Here is a 14,847-nt window from a genome sequence, read left to right as displayed (position 1 = left end):
CAGGTGCCAAATACTTACAGGTATTTCAACAGTGGGAGGTTCTTAAAGGCATCTGGATCTATGTAATCTAAGTTTCTAAGATTCCGAATTTCACTGCAAGAAAAGAAAAGAGGGAAGGGGGGAAACATTGCCACAACAATAATTAGTATTGATAGATTTATTTTAACAGAAACCAGCGATGTTTAAATTAAATTTCAGGGAAATAATTCCAGAAAGAGTTGATATTTGCTTATAGATCTTCCAACATTGCCCTGTGGTTATGGCTCTCAGAGAACATAGGAACAGTACAGACCAGGGTTTACATTCTACTTGCATTTTAAACTAACGTAGTTAATAGCTATGTTACTGCTATTATAGTGCTGAGTATTCTTCATGTCTGTTAGCTTCTGTAACAGTATTGCTTTTGTTATTATAAGGAATCTATGTCAATCTCTTGCATCTTGCAAATTACTCTAATAGTTATATAGCAATCATACTCCCAACAGTAGAATTTTCTCCATAAACTTTGACATGTTTTTTCCATCACTGTTACATTTAAAAAACTTCTTGGCTATGTATTCCTTTGTTGTGGACCAAACATACTGCAGGGAGAGATAAAAATTCAGTCTGGAAATGGATAATACATTGGAGTTCCAAAGAGTCATCAGGTTTTGCTATTCATAGTATTCTGCATAAACTGTTTGGATGAGGCTATTGAAAGTAAGAATTCAAAATCTGCAGATGGTACTAAAATTGGGAGCACAAAGTAATTAAATGAGATTCAATCAGATTGTATTAACTAGGCCAAGAGGGAGCAAGTGCTGTCTGACAAAGGGAAGTGAAAAATGAGAATAAAAGATTCAGAATTGCCAGATGAGACAGTTGGCCCCAATGATCAGAGAAAAGCTTGAAGAACTCAAGTAAATCATTACATACAATGAAGAATGGGAAAAGGTTTATGCCCTTGCTGTTTGAGTTTCTTGAATTTGTGATGCTGGAATTAGGAAAGAAATGTGCTTTAAAATATAATGTATTTATATTTGTATTTCATCCTATATTTTGTATTCAGATGGTTTCTTATGGCCCAAAAGGAAGAGAGGAAAAGGCCTACTGTGGCAGGTGCTTCATAAATCGAGAGCAGGCAATCAGTTGCCTAGAAGTCTCTTTGCAAAACTGATGAGAAAGTGAATGAGAGAGGTCCAATAAAAAAATAAGGTGACCTGACAAAGTGAATATTAATGTTAAGAACAAGCTAGGAGAGAAATCCATTTTTCTCTATTCTTAGTCCAGGCAAATGTGACTGGCTAAGTATACAGCCTCGCACTTTATATACATAGAATCACAAGGTTACAAAGGACCTACAAGATCTAGTCCAACCATCCTACTATCACCATTACTAACACAGGGTACTAAACCATATCTCATAGCTCCTCATCCAGATGTCTCTTGAACACTGCCATGGGTAAAATGAAAAAGATACTAAGTATAAATAAAAAAGATGCCAAGGATACACTAAAAAGAGACAAATTTTAAGTCAGAGCCATGAATATTCAAATTCAAATGTTACTGTGATGAATTAACATAATGAGCCATATGCTTGCAAGGAAAACTCTTGAAAGGTCAGTCAGCTACTTCATATATTGTATACATTTAGTAATATTTTAAAAGCAAATATATTCATGTAAGCAACTTCTAAGATTTGTTTACCAGATGTGTCTTTCATATGTGTCTTGCTGTATTGACATGTCCCTGAGTTTTGTTCAAAACCAGAACCCAGATATTCTAAATCTGACCAGAGTCTCAGTGTAGTCCCACTATGTTTGATATGTGTGAATAGTAAAGATATCTAGCTCAGCATTCTAAAGCATTTTATATCAGCTGCTTTCTTCTTCTTGTAATAACTTGTGAGTCCTCCTGGCTTCCTTAGACTTACTTTATGACTTTCCTGGTCTCCCTCACTTGTCCATTATTTTCCCCTCCCCTGCAGTTAAGATGCAGTCCCACTAAGAGCAGCTCTCCATGGCTTTTCACCTGTTTATGCACTGTTAGCACTAGAAAATTGGTTCAGGCTCTAGCCAGCCTATCCCCTACCTACAGACATCAGCTTTTAAGATTTTTTTCTACACAGCACTTTTTTCCATGTCCAAAAATTCACTGCAGGTATATAACACTCCCTTTCATTCAAATTCCTATTAGGGCTAGATCTTCCCTCTTCAGTCTTCCTCTCCAGTTACCCTTCAGACACAGCCATAAAACATCTCCTTTCTGCAGCCCCGTATCTCAAGAACTGGCACCGCGGCTGTCCATGTGCAGAAGTGCCCCAGCACCCACTCTGCACAGAGATGTTGAGTAGTCCCTCTAGCTCTTGAAGTAATGTTGCATGTACGAAGGAAAACCACTTGATCCACAATCTTTGGCTGTATTCCCACACTCTGAAAGGGCTTCTCAGATGGTTGTTCAAGAGGAGAGAGTGTTTGGAGTATGGAGGAGTGGGGAGAAATGAGGGAAAGAGGAGTGTACGCAGAGATAAAGAGGGGTTGAAAAGAAAGAGTGAATATTCCATACCTAGGAGTGTTTTCCTGAGAAAAAAAGACCTAGCTCCTTAGTCTAATGCCATCAAGTTGCAGCTTGTTAGTATGATTACAAGAACGTAGACTCTTTTGCGTTTGCATCTAGAAAGCACAGTTTTGTCAGTGTATGCAAAGACAGCACACAAACACACTTAGAAACAGTAATGACAAAAACGAGGAGCTAGCATACATTGTGAGATCAACTTAATGTAACTGGGGAAAATGTCAACACGAAGACTTAGCCCTGATTTCAATCTTAGTATAGTGTGGATTTTACTATGACTTACAACTGAAATGAGATCCAACTCAAGAGGTTTAGGCTTGTATAAATACAAAATATGCTCAGATATTTCTCTTAGGGTAACAGAGGACCTAAGGGTTGTATACATGCAGAAAGTCAGGATGGAGTCGCACAGGGAGAAGTGAATATGGACCAGGAAAAAATGGAGTGTTGAATCTCAAAACTGAGGCACACCAGCAGGCTTGGCAGACAGAATGGTGATGAACACAGGATGCCTATTCATATGACATTTGACACAAGCCAAAGTGATTAGTGCTTTCCTTCCATAAACACTAAATTTTCTTATAGGAAGTTCAGCAGAAAAACAAATGTTTTTAAAATTAAACTGTATGTATAAGTTTAAATTGGGGTAAAAAAGATTATTTACATAAAATTGTACCCTATGAAAACTCCATGAAAAACTGATCCTGTGAAAGCTAAGCTCTGTGAAATGACTTATTTTCAAAACTATTAGTTACTTCAAACTTCTTTAAAACAACCTGTGATAATCTTTATCCAGCAATAATACTTTCAAAATAACTATGTAAGTGGAGAACATTAAACAAATGTACAGCACAGCATAACATTTATCCCTAGATAATCTTGTTGTTTGGAAAGTAAATTAAACTTACCAACAAAAAGCGTTAACAAATCAGACTGGTTACGGAAACAATTCAGAAAAACAGTGAAATCTATAGATAGCTTTCTCTTCAAGCTTATATACAACTGCCTAGTTTTCCGGATGTCTGGGTATTCTCTGATTAAATAATGTGCGTGCCCTACATCCAAACAGATTATTTTAAAAGTGTTTGCTTCTTAGCAGTAGAGAGTCCTAGCAAATATTTGGACTAGCAAATATTTGGGCTTTGCTTCTAGCTTTTGTGAGTAAGGAGTTCCCAGTGTCTCGTCTTGAGAAGTTGCTCTGATTCTTTCACTGGAAGAAACAAAAACTGCATCTTGCTTGTCTGTTCATGTTTTCTTGTGGTATTTCCTTGTGAGAGATATAAGAAGACTTTCATTAAACCCAAATAACCAAAGCAAAAACCTCTCCCCACCAGCCCTCCTGAAGAGCCAGTACCACATATGCAGTAGGTGTAGATGCCATTGAGCTCCACTGACTTCTATACAGGCTGTGGAATGGCCATGTGCAGGTCATGGGTTTGACCTGGATATGATAATCTGGTGGTATCAAGTCTTGTTGGTGTGCTCTGGCCTGACTTTTGGAAGAGAGAGAGGAGCTGTGACACAGAAGAATGCAGATTGCATGACATACCAAAACAATATAATGGGTCTCTCAAGTGTATGAATATGGTTAGATATGCCTCAGAAGGCTTATGTTGCAGGTGTGGATATAATGCTTTACAGCCAGACAGTTGAATGCTCCACTCTGAAGCGTTCTGAAGAATAGCAGGTGGCTTCTAGAAGAGCCTTCATGTGCTAGAAGAGGGACTGACAACACGATAGCTCCATTCACCAGTCCTTTAAAATAGTCACACACTTAAAAATGCACAAATTATGGAAACCTAGTTTATATTTAAAAGCTTTCACTACATTTCCCTTTGAAGGAGAGCATTTTTGTGTTATTAATTAATATCCTGAGGGAAATTTTTCTAGTACATTTTCTTTGATTCTAACACAGTAGCAATAGAAGGTTCTGCAATGAAATGGATGACCCAAGAGCATTATATGATCTTCAGTTTCTGAAAAGGTGAACCACAAGACAACTACCACATGAGTAATATGTGCTGTGTAGTGCCAAACACTTAATTCACTGTTTATAAAATGTGTTGCCAGAAAATGTTTCATTGACAGTTCATTTTTGTTAAACAAGAAATCCTAGAGACAAAACAACTATGAATCAGAAAGGGAAAAATATGAGGTAGACAGCCCTGGAAAAAGTAACTATAGAAGGGACCATTATTAGATCAAAGACTTCCAGTAAAGCATTTTCAGCAATAATATAGGAGCCATGTTATTGGAATAAACTAAGTCACAGGAATGTAGACTTTGTTCCTAGTTTTATTTATCAGGTATTCTTAGGGAAAGCACTTCAGTTTTCTGGTATTAGTCGCTCCCTATATGAAACAAACATAATGATACTATCTCCTTTATTATACTTTCCATTTCACAGTGTATAAAATAAAAGGGGAAAAAAAATACAGAAAATAGAGCAGTGTTGAGAGATCATTTAGATCAATTTCTTTCTCTGAAAAAAGATTAAATAGACCTATATATTTCCTGATTACATAGCCTTAAAGAAGGAAACTTTCCTATGAAGTAAATATAGTGTTTACAATGTTACTATTTTACGCTTTTAGTAATTTGACTGAATTAATTTTGAGCTACTGGTTTATTTAAACTTGATGTTGAGAGAGAGTTCACATGTTTCAGAGAAAAGAAATAAGGAGAATCTTTAGCTACAAAGGAGAAAGGAATGACAATTCATACATCAACATACACGTTACTCTACACATCCTCAAATTTTATCACTATGTTCATTTACTTACATTTATTTAATTACAGTACTTACATGTGAGTGACTTTACTTAAGCTGTTGAAGGAGTGAGCCTCCAGACTCTGAAGTGTTTCATCTATGGAGATATAACTAAAAACCAGCAAACAGAAAAAGAAACAAGTCACTGACCTTGGCAAACCATAGCCAGTGCCCAGCAAGCCACTTTTTCTCCTCATCCTGTGCCACCTGCCATGGGAGGCAGCACTGATGGTGGTAGGCAGAGGAGGTTTTAACAGACTTAGATTTGCTGTGCTACCACTAAATCACAACTGCACAACAATGCAATTAAGCAGCAAATAGAAAGATTTCACATTTCAGATTTCTTTTTCTTTTCTTTTCCCATTTAAGATCATTTTGGTGATCTCCAAAAAAACTTAGCTGTCAAGTAAATAGGCAGGTTTATGTATATCTGAGGGAAAACCTTTTTAAAAAAAAAAAAAAAGGAAAGACATTTGGACCTTGGGTCATCACTGCAATAACTGTCACAAATTTTCTGTCATAAGAGCAAATAATAAGTTGCTGTTGTTGAGGGGGAAAAGAAATATACTGTGACATGAATTTGGAAAGAATCTTTAGCCACGAGAAGAATGTCATGAAGAGAATAAAGAGTAATGTGGCACCAAAGCAAAGACAAAGGAAAATAATCTTAAGAAATACTTATTTACATACAGTTAAACTGAGTAGCACTTACACTGACAGTGATCTGCTGAATATGAGAAACTATCCCTACAGAGTCTCCTCATCAGCACCAGGAAGATTATAGTGAAATTAGTCTTTTAAAGATTTTGAAGTATGAGTAAAGTTGCAATACAAATAGCAAATGCAAATTTTCAGAGTCACACTGACACTAACAATTTGGGTCCCACCAACTAATTACGTCATTCAGAATAACTCTTAGTTTGAAAATTGATCAGTACTGGAATAACATTTAAATGTTGTTTTCCTGTGCTTGATTTATTTTTTCTAATTATATTAAATACCGTATTTCTCATCTATCAATCTTTTAAAATAACAATTGAAACATTGACAGTATTATAGGTAGAAATAGGAAATATAAATACAACCTTTTATATCAGAAGGACTTTGTCATGCAAGAAAATTACAGATCAGATTTTTTGTTGTTGAAACTGTATAGAAGTTAAATTTCAACTTCTTTCAATGGATATTTTAAAAACAACTAAAATGTTTATAAAAATTAGAAACAATACTTTGTGATCAGCTTCTGCTCTGACAACCAGAAGATGACTAATACCATTAATTGTTCCAGTGGAATTTATGTCCTAACTTTACTGGAGCAAGGTAGAACTAATTTCAACTTTTCTAACAGGAGATTTACTTTATATTGGTAATTGAAGATGTATTCAGCAGTGTTTGAAAAGATATCGGGAAAGTAACTAGTAAAGATTCTACAACCAGCAGATTCTCCTTTCTCAGTAATATTATTTCCAAAAAGCCATTTGGCTCTTCCAAAATGAAGGAAGAAAATAAAAGAAGAATATAATAAAGTATTTCCAGGCTGTAGCTCTGTGATTGAATATGGCAGAATTAGATGTTTACTTGAGATGCTTTGATTTTATCCTCCTATAAACCCTAAATATCTACCACTCAAGAAATTGTAGTTCCACTCTTCACAGAAAACTGAATTATTTAATTTTAGCAGAGCTCGCATTTTAACCAAAAGATAGTTAGTGTGTAGCAAACAGCTATATAAAAATCAGCTTGACAGAAAATTAAATGAAAACCAGAGAAGAAGCAAACATTGCATCCTCATGCCAAGCAGCTGGTTCTGGGAATCCAAGAAAGATTTTTGTGTGCCCCATAGTACTGATGGTGGTATCAGGCAGGTCAGGGCCTATCTGTCTTGTATGAGAGGAGACAGAAGAGAAGCAGGAGCTGTTCTTCCTCTCTTCTTTCACCCCTTTAGCCACCATTCCCACCTGTCCACATGTCCCATTTGTACTGTGATGTCTGGCTTGGAGCTGCCTGAGTTTCAGTTTTACATCTCAAACCTGCAGGGTGACAGTGGGAAGGAAATGGTATGTTTTCTTGGCATGTTGACCTCTGCTTTCTGCTTTGCAATTGTTTATGCTAATTAGATTATTATACAAGTAGTTTTATTTGCCTTACTGTCACCTAGATAAAGGCTCAACAAACATGTGCAAATATATTCAATCTCTTCTGAGAAAGAGGCATTAATGGTGCTTAAATATTTACTCACAACTGTTCAGAGTGCTTCTGCACTAGCCAGTGTCTTGGTTGATGAGCACATCATGTAACACATATGAATATAAGAAATAAAAATTACAGCAATCATAATCGGAAGGTGTTACACTGGGAAGAGACAGAAAGTGTATTTAAATTCCCAGTTTGGAGGCATAACTCAGCTGTGTCTCCCCATGCAAGCTGTGTTTTACTTGCAGGTTTCCAGAATGCTTCTGACATCCAATATGAATGTAATGCCAACCTAAACACCAAATTCACATCTTCTCTACTTGAGAAGGTCTGTTCACAGATAAATAACTCTTTATCACCATTTCTGAATTCTCAGGTTTTTCTGAATAGGCATTTCAAATGGACTGCATGTGGCAGTAACCACAAGGAACAAAGAACTCACAGTTCTTCGTTCTCCCTTTCTCCACCTTCCTTTGCTTTCTTTTTTAGCTTCAACGCCGTCTGTCCCATGCTGCACAGAATCAGTGTGCACAGGATGTGAAACCACACTGTGTTGCATAGAGAGATATAGAGCACAAGGGAAATGTTATGCTCTGCATAGGGCTGCTATCTTGTATGGAGAAGCTGTGGAGAAAACTGTGTGGGACACTACACATCAGGAACTCACAGATGCAACACAAAGCATCACTGATGCCCTTTTTGGCTCCTCAGAGCCTAGGAAAAAGTTATCTGTCTTTGACCTTAAGAGTACTATGTTTAACCTCTTCAAAGTCAGAAGGGACAGAATACTTCTACCAAGATTTTTCAATTTCTATAGATTTCTATTATATATGAATACCTTATACAACATTTTTTAAAATGTTGGTATTGCTAGAATGAAGCATATGCACCTGAGTGCACTGATGCATTTCTGATAGGAATTAGCTTTGTGCTTGAGCATTTCACTGAAATGCTTTTTGTTTCATTCCTGTGGCAAGGCAGCAAAGGGAAACAAATCTCTACTTCTGGCTATCAAGAGTACACAGATACTCATGAACTTAAGGACATACTAGCTCTAAAATTCTTGTTTAAACAAGGTTCATAATGAGGACAACTTCATTTCTGTTCAGCACAGAGGGGGAAAAAAGGGTTTATTTTGCAAACGTTATAGTGGAAATCATATAGCAAAAGAAAGAAATATATTTGGAGTAGTAAATACTGTCTCTATTATTTTATTGAAACTTCAGAAAGCCAGGCTGGATAAAGCCCTGAGCAACTTGATTTCATATTTGGCAGAACTTGGAGCAGGTGGTTGGACTAGAGGCTTCCTGAGGTCCCTTCCAAATTACTGACTGTTTCTAGGGAGTGAACTGGGAGATGTTAGAGAAGTTCCCTGTGTCAATTGGCCATGTAAGTGATTAAAGGCAAGACACAAAGAGGAACTAAAAAACTTGGTACACCTTTCTCTCAGGACTGCTGATGTCAATAACTAGGGCAGATGGAGAACAGGAGTTCACTTGCAAAAAAAGTTAATGTGAATCAAATGTATAGATGCTGCTGCCTCCTCATTTATGCATTGTATTTGTGCATGTGTTTTAAATACAAAAGACATGAAACAATGCAAGTCCTTCTTGTGCCAAACAAGTAGTAATGCTTTTGTGGAAAACCATTCCTATTCTAGAAAAGAAAAGGGTCTCCAGTGAAATGAGTTACAAATCATTAGTCCGAATCAGTAATATAGTATGTCATTTGAACTAAAAAACAAAACAGAAAGCCTAATATGCCTTCCGACAGGCTGTTTAGTTTATAAAGAATTGGATGATTACTTACAGATCTAAATTTTTGATAGAGAGGTAAAAGAATATCCAAAATAGAACTTACATTCTAGAGATGTTGGGGAGGTTAGAAAATGCTTCACTTGGAATTGTTCTTAGGTGAGTCTCCATAAACCTCCTATAGAAATAAAAGTTTTCCAGTTAATTTTCTCTGTTAAACACAGTTTAACATTAAATAGTTGTATACATCTCCAGCTCTGCTCCAATAATTCTGTTCATCTCTTTCCCCAGCTATTCCACCCTCACATTATTCACACTCCTGTTTCACCTGCACCTTGGTTTGCTCAGCGTGCTCACCACCCAAAATTCAAGTAAAGAGCAAATGCATGTTATCTCCATAAAATTCCCTATATGCTTTGTAGCAAATAAGCCATTTTTCCATAAACATCTGATGTGTGGATGGCAGGTACATTGTTATTTCTTAAGTTCAGGTAAGGCTGCACTTCAGGAGAGAATAGAAGTAGGTATCTCAACCTTCTGCAGGAGGTTTCAGAAAAACAGTCAATATTTAAGGGAGACATTACAGAATGGAACTGACTGTTCCAATAAAGAGGAGGCAATGCTTTAGAAAATTATCCTATAATATCTTTAGACTTGCAGTTACAACCAATCATTGCTGAATGAGGTCATTTTTAGTTTTCCAGTACATCTGGGAACATACTTACTAATATACAGCCAACTAGCAGTCTGAAGAGTATCCAAGAACAAATGTCAGTCATTTCCCACAGCTTCTCCTAAGAAGAACTTTTTATGAAATACGTGACCAAGCATTAATAATTCTTTCTGTTTTCTTCTCATATATGTGAAGTGTACATATATACAAGTTACATGCATAAGCAAAGAGAACCCAAGCTTATTTATCCAAAGTGGGTTGATGTTTCTCCTAAATTTAGTACCTGAGCTTCCACAAGCTCTTGAGTAGGGGAACATCTGTTTGTCCAGGTGTATGCTGCCCTATGCCCCTACACCCATAGCACCTTGACATCCATAGTAGTACTGCCCCTTCCTTTTCCCTCCTCCACTATGTAAAACTGGTTCCTCTTGGGTTCACAATCTTGGGCAAAATATTTGCAACAAACAACCAGCTACAGTCTGCTGACCTTGCTGTTGTGTTTCAACATCTGTCTGTATTTACAGTCCTTTTAGGAAATTGAAAATGATGACTGAGAAATTCCTGTTTCAGACAGACTTTAAGAAGTACTGAAGTAGAACAGTGTGGACAGATCTCAGCAGGCTGGAGAAATGAGCTGACAGAAACCTCACAAATGTCAACATGAAGTCCTGCCCCGGCAGGGGAAAAATCCAGGCACTAGAATGTGTTGGGGGCCACCCAGATTGAAAGCAGCACTGGAGAAAAAAATCTAGGGGTTCTAGTAAACACTGAGCTGAGCATGAGCCAGCAGCATGCCTCATAAATAGGGCTAACAGTATCACGGTCTGCATTGGGAAGCTCCCTGAAGGCTTCTCTGAGAGACTGTTAGAACCCCAAAGCCAAGAAAAGCATAGCTATGACACTTGCAACTATACAGGCTTGCTTTTAACCTGTCTTCCATCCCTCTAGTCCTCTTCATTTAAAAGATGTTGGCTCATAATGTCATGCTTACTTCTCACACCAGTCATCACAGAGGTTAGTACTTAATCTGCAATCCCATATCCCAGGAAAGAATTTAAGCACTACTGTAAGTCTCCTCCTGATCTCCTGCCTTTAAGTCAAACATTCAACCTCCGTCTTTGCCATGTAGGGAACTGAGTTACACATAAGCTAAGTGAGTTCACATTTATCTTTTATTGACATGCCTGGAATTTTTACCCTGTCAGAAAAGAATGGGAATTCTGGATAACATATATGAATCCATTGTTATCAAAGTTGCTGTAGTATGAAATGGCTCTACACTTAAAACTTCCTAGATAGGGCTTCTGTTATCTCAAAAATAGCACAATAAAGTAACTTAGCCATGTATTTTAACTAAACAGCTTATAAATTTATTTATGGGTTGGAACTGGGAGTATCAAATTTCTTCATATTTACTTGCTAGAGTTTAAAAATATACCAGCATTCAGCAAATATGACAAGAAACCATAGGTGTCACTAGATGTGTGAAGTATAAGGACGACTAAGTATTAAGAGAAAGAAATCTCAGTCTGACAATCAAAAATAGCACACTTCATGATGATAACTTAGTTGTGAAGTGAAATAGTTTCAGCGAATGACAACAAAACTAAAAGTCCTAGTTAGCAATTCACCTGCTACATAAATGATTTGCTAAATAATAGCACATAGTGACCCAGTAATTGGTGTTAGCCAGCTGCAATTCTTCACCTACTCGTAGAGTTAGCAGATAGATAGCTGACTGAGTTCACAGTCAGTGCTTATACAGGTAATGAAATGGAGCCAGTGCAGTGGCCCTAGATTTAGGCCCAAATTTTTAAGCCAGCTTTTTTTATAGCCACTGCAAAGTCCCAGTTCTTGCTGAAGAACCTGTGTACTGATACACTGCAGCAAATTGTAACCCATATTCTAAAGCAGTTTAAAAATTTGCAGAAAAACATTTAGTTCCTGTTTCCTAGCTGTGAATCTGTGGAATATTGCTGGAGGAGTAACACTAACTAGTGGAGTGTAGAAAGCTGTGAGATGGGTAGTTGTTCCAAGGTTGAAAACAAGACAGGCTGAGAAAACACTCAACCAGAACAGTCTGTGTTGGATCAAAAATGACAGCAATGTAGATAGATAGAATAGCTTTAGTTTAGCCCAATCTAACTGCATAAAATGATGATCATAAGCTTCCATAGCTGTGCTAATGCAATCCTTAAGGTGGAGTTACCAGACAGTTCAGAATTCAAAGCCCTGAGACAGAAAAGGAAGGCAGGTCAGGACTTCCATCTCCATGGCCTGCCAGCTTCTGACACCAGCTCCAGTCTTATCATACAGTAGAAGCATATGACAAATAATTGTGAATTCATTATATGATTCTTCCTGTCTTGCACACATTAGAATTATTATTATTATTTTTTTTTAAACGTGCATATTTTAATTTGCAGTTTAGCAAGTGAGTCCAGTATCCAGCAATCTACAGAACCTTCACTAAGAAAGTAAACATTTTTTCAGAATAAAGGAGACTTCAGCAGGAAAATACATATTACTTTTCCATGTGAGAAAAACAGTAACAGTAAGAAATTACATATTTAATAGCTCATTTATATATTTCCTTTTTATATTAAGGAAAAGATGACACACATGAGAATGAAAGATATGCTTATGCTAACCTGGGCGCTTCCATTTATTTCTGCTTTTATTTTCTCATTCAGATGGAAAGCTTCAGTAAATAATAAATCTGGAAAATGGCATCAGTTTATATTTCATAAAATCTTTCAAAAAGGAGAACCAAAAGTCTGAGGCTGTTTTCATTAAAAATATGCAATCAGGACTTGAAAAGTTGCAGAATCAAGCAAATCACATTTTTACCAAATGAGTTGTTTTTAAAATAGCAATAAAATATTTCAGTAAAACATTTTATGTTTTATATGGGGGTGTTTAGTTTGCATTTCTTCTTTTCACAGGTCTCTGATTTCTGATCCAGTTGAAGTTTTAAAATTTTCTTTCTCCTTTGATATTTGCAGCTAAGTTTATCTTCCATGTCCCTGAAAGGCTTCATATTGCATCTCTTAAGAAAATGAAGCCTGAACAAAACTCATAAGAAAGACATTAGTCTGCTTGTTCAGAACTTCATATTTTTTGCTTCCCCCTGCACCAAACATCTGCCAGCCTAGAAAGCAGAGTTTCTTAGTCAAAAATCAAGTACTTCAAATATCCAGCTAATGACTGAAACACCTCACTCTTTGATTCCTATGATCTTCCAAAACAGTTTTCAGAAAAGATTGTTTCCCACAGTTAGACTAGTTATTCTTCAATGAGAATAAACTATTCCTTTTGGTGTTTGCTTGTTTTGTTTTCTTTGTTCATTTTCTTCTTGTTGCTTTGGTTTGGAAAATACATAGACTCTAAAATATTTTATAAATGCACAGGAACAACCCTGCTCCTGACTAACAGGAATGCAAGTTCAAGGACTTTAAAAATTCAGACTTATGCATATATGCTTCATTTTAACTATTCATTTCTAACTATTCATATTTGCTTCATTTTAACAATTTTAATGAATCATTTTAACGATATTTCTTTTTATTGTTATGAAATAACTTCATAGTAGTCTTCCAATGCAGAAAAACAAAGATGAAAACTCAAGTCACAACGTGAAATGCACTTAGCTGACTAGAAGACGATTACCACCTAGTGTCTAACCCTAGTATTACATACAACGTGGTAGAACTGTCAAAAAGACTAAAAGAAAAGTAATAGTAAAAGTAGGAAACTACTCAAGAATTCGGTAAAGGACTGCTTACCTGTTTTCCCACAGTTAAGCAGAAGTCCAAAGGATTGTTATAAACTGTATGTCAAAACTGACACAACCCTAAAAAACTGAAGACATGCTAGAGCCATTCAAAACAGAAGCACTCTGCTCAGTTTTTGGTTAGCATTCTGTGTGAAAAATAAGTTCTTAAATCTAACATATCCTCTTCCTACACACTAAGGTGCACAGTGGTGCTGTCAGAGAAACAAGAATTGATTTCAGGTTCCTTGCTTACTAATGTTTAGCAAGCAGAAAATACCAATCTATAATTACAGAACTTTTTCTTGCTCAGTTTGTGACCACTGATTGTTTTTTTGCTGGATGTAAGCAAAAAATGAAGACTTCACAGGAAGTGCTGACTCTGCTAAATGTTACTTGCCACTTGTCATCAAACTAAATGAAATTCAATAGATTTCAGAACTGTCAGAGCTGAAAAAGTAATGTGATATAAATGTCTACAAGACAGAGGTCAAGTTCCAGTTGAGATACTGAAACTACCCAAAAACTAGTAAGGAAGAAGTTTGTGAGGAACTGCACTCATAGAGAAATCTAATAAAGGATATTAGCTGAGTAAAAAAATTCTAAGATATGAAGAAAACAAACAATTTGGAAACTATAATTGCTTAATGTTTAGTTTGGTATCCTTTTCAGTGCTACGTAAGGGTGGCTGGAGAAGACGTAAATTAGAATTATTCCTTTGTAGTAAGATGAAGTGAAGATAACATAGTGAAGATAATGCTTCCATACAAATATATATCAACCAGTAAAAGCTAACAAAAATTTGAAGAACTTGAAGGAAAATTTAAATGGGATATGAGATTATTAATAGTGACTAGTTGCACTTTATGCCAAACTGAAACCGGTCATTACAAAATAATGTACAACTGCTCTGCCCAGTTCTAAGGTCTTTGTAAGGCCTTTGTGTTTGACTTTATGTATAAATACTAGGACTATCAATCAACTGTACCCACTGAAGATGTTTTAAGTGTTTTCTCCTTATTCAAAGCAAAGCTGAACAAACATTAAATCAGAAATACAATGTACCAGTATGGAAAACATTACGATAAAAAAACCTCTAAAATTCTAAAAATCATCTAGGCACTTGCTTTAC

The 14,847-nt window shown here is 36.3% G+C and overlaps 1 protein-coding gene across 3 annotated transcripts in view; it reads right to left on the bottom strand.

Annotated features, from left to right (window-relative positions):
* TSHR (thyroid stimulating hormone receptor) overlaps positions 1-14,847 on the bottom strand; it is a 46,796-nt gene that overhangs the window by 23,009 nt on the left and 8,940 nt on the right. For all 3 annotated transcript variants that reach the window (XM_015865237.2, XM_032444989.1, XM_032444990.1), the window contains 3 exons: positions 9,377-9,448; positions 5,360-5,434; positions 19-93 (listed from right to left, as the gene is read on the bottom strand). In XM_015865237.2, the coding sequence (XP_015720723.1) occupies positions 19-93; positions 5,360-5,434; positions 9,377-9,448 (222 nt within the window). The remainder of the gene's footprint in view (positions 1-18; positions 94-5,359; positions 5,435-9,376; positions 9,449-14,847) is intronic.

Source organism: Coturnix japonica, chromosome 5, assembly GCF_001577835.2.
Source record: "Coturnix japonica isolate 7356 chromosome 5, Coturnix japonica 2.1, whole genome shotgun sequence".
In the NCBI taxonomy this organism is placed as follows: Eukaryota; Metazoa; Chordata; class Aves; order Galliformes; family Phasianidae; genus Coturnix; species Coturnix japonica.
Note: the sequence above shows the minus strand (reverse complement) of the source record. Positions and strands in the feature narration are given on the sequence as shown.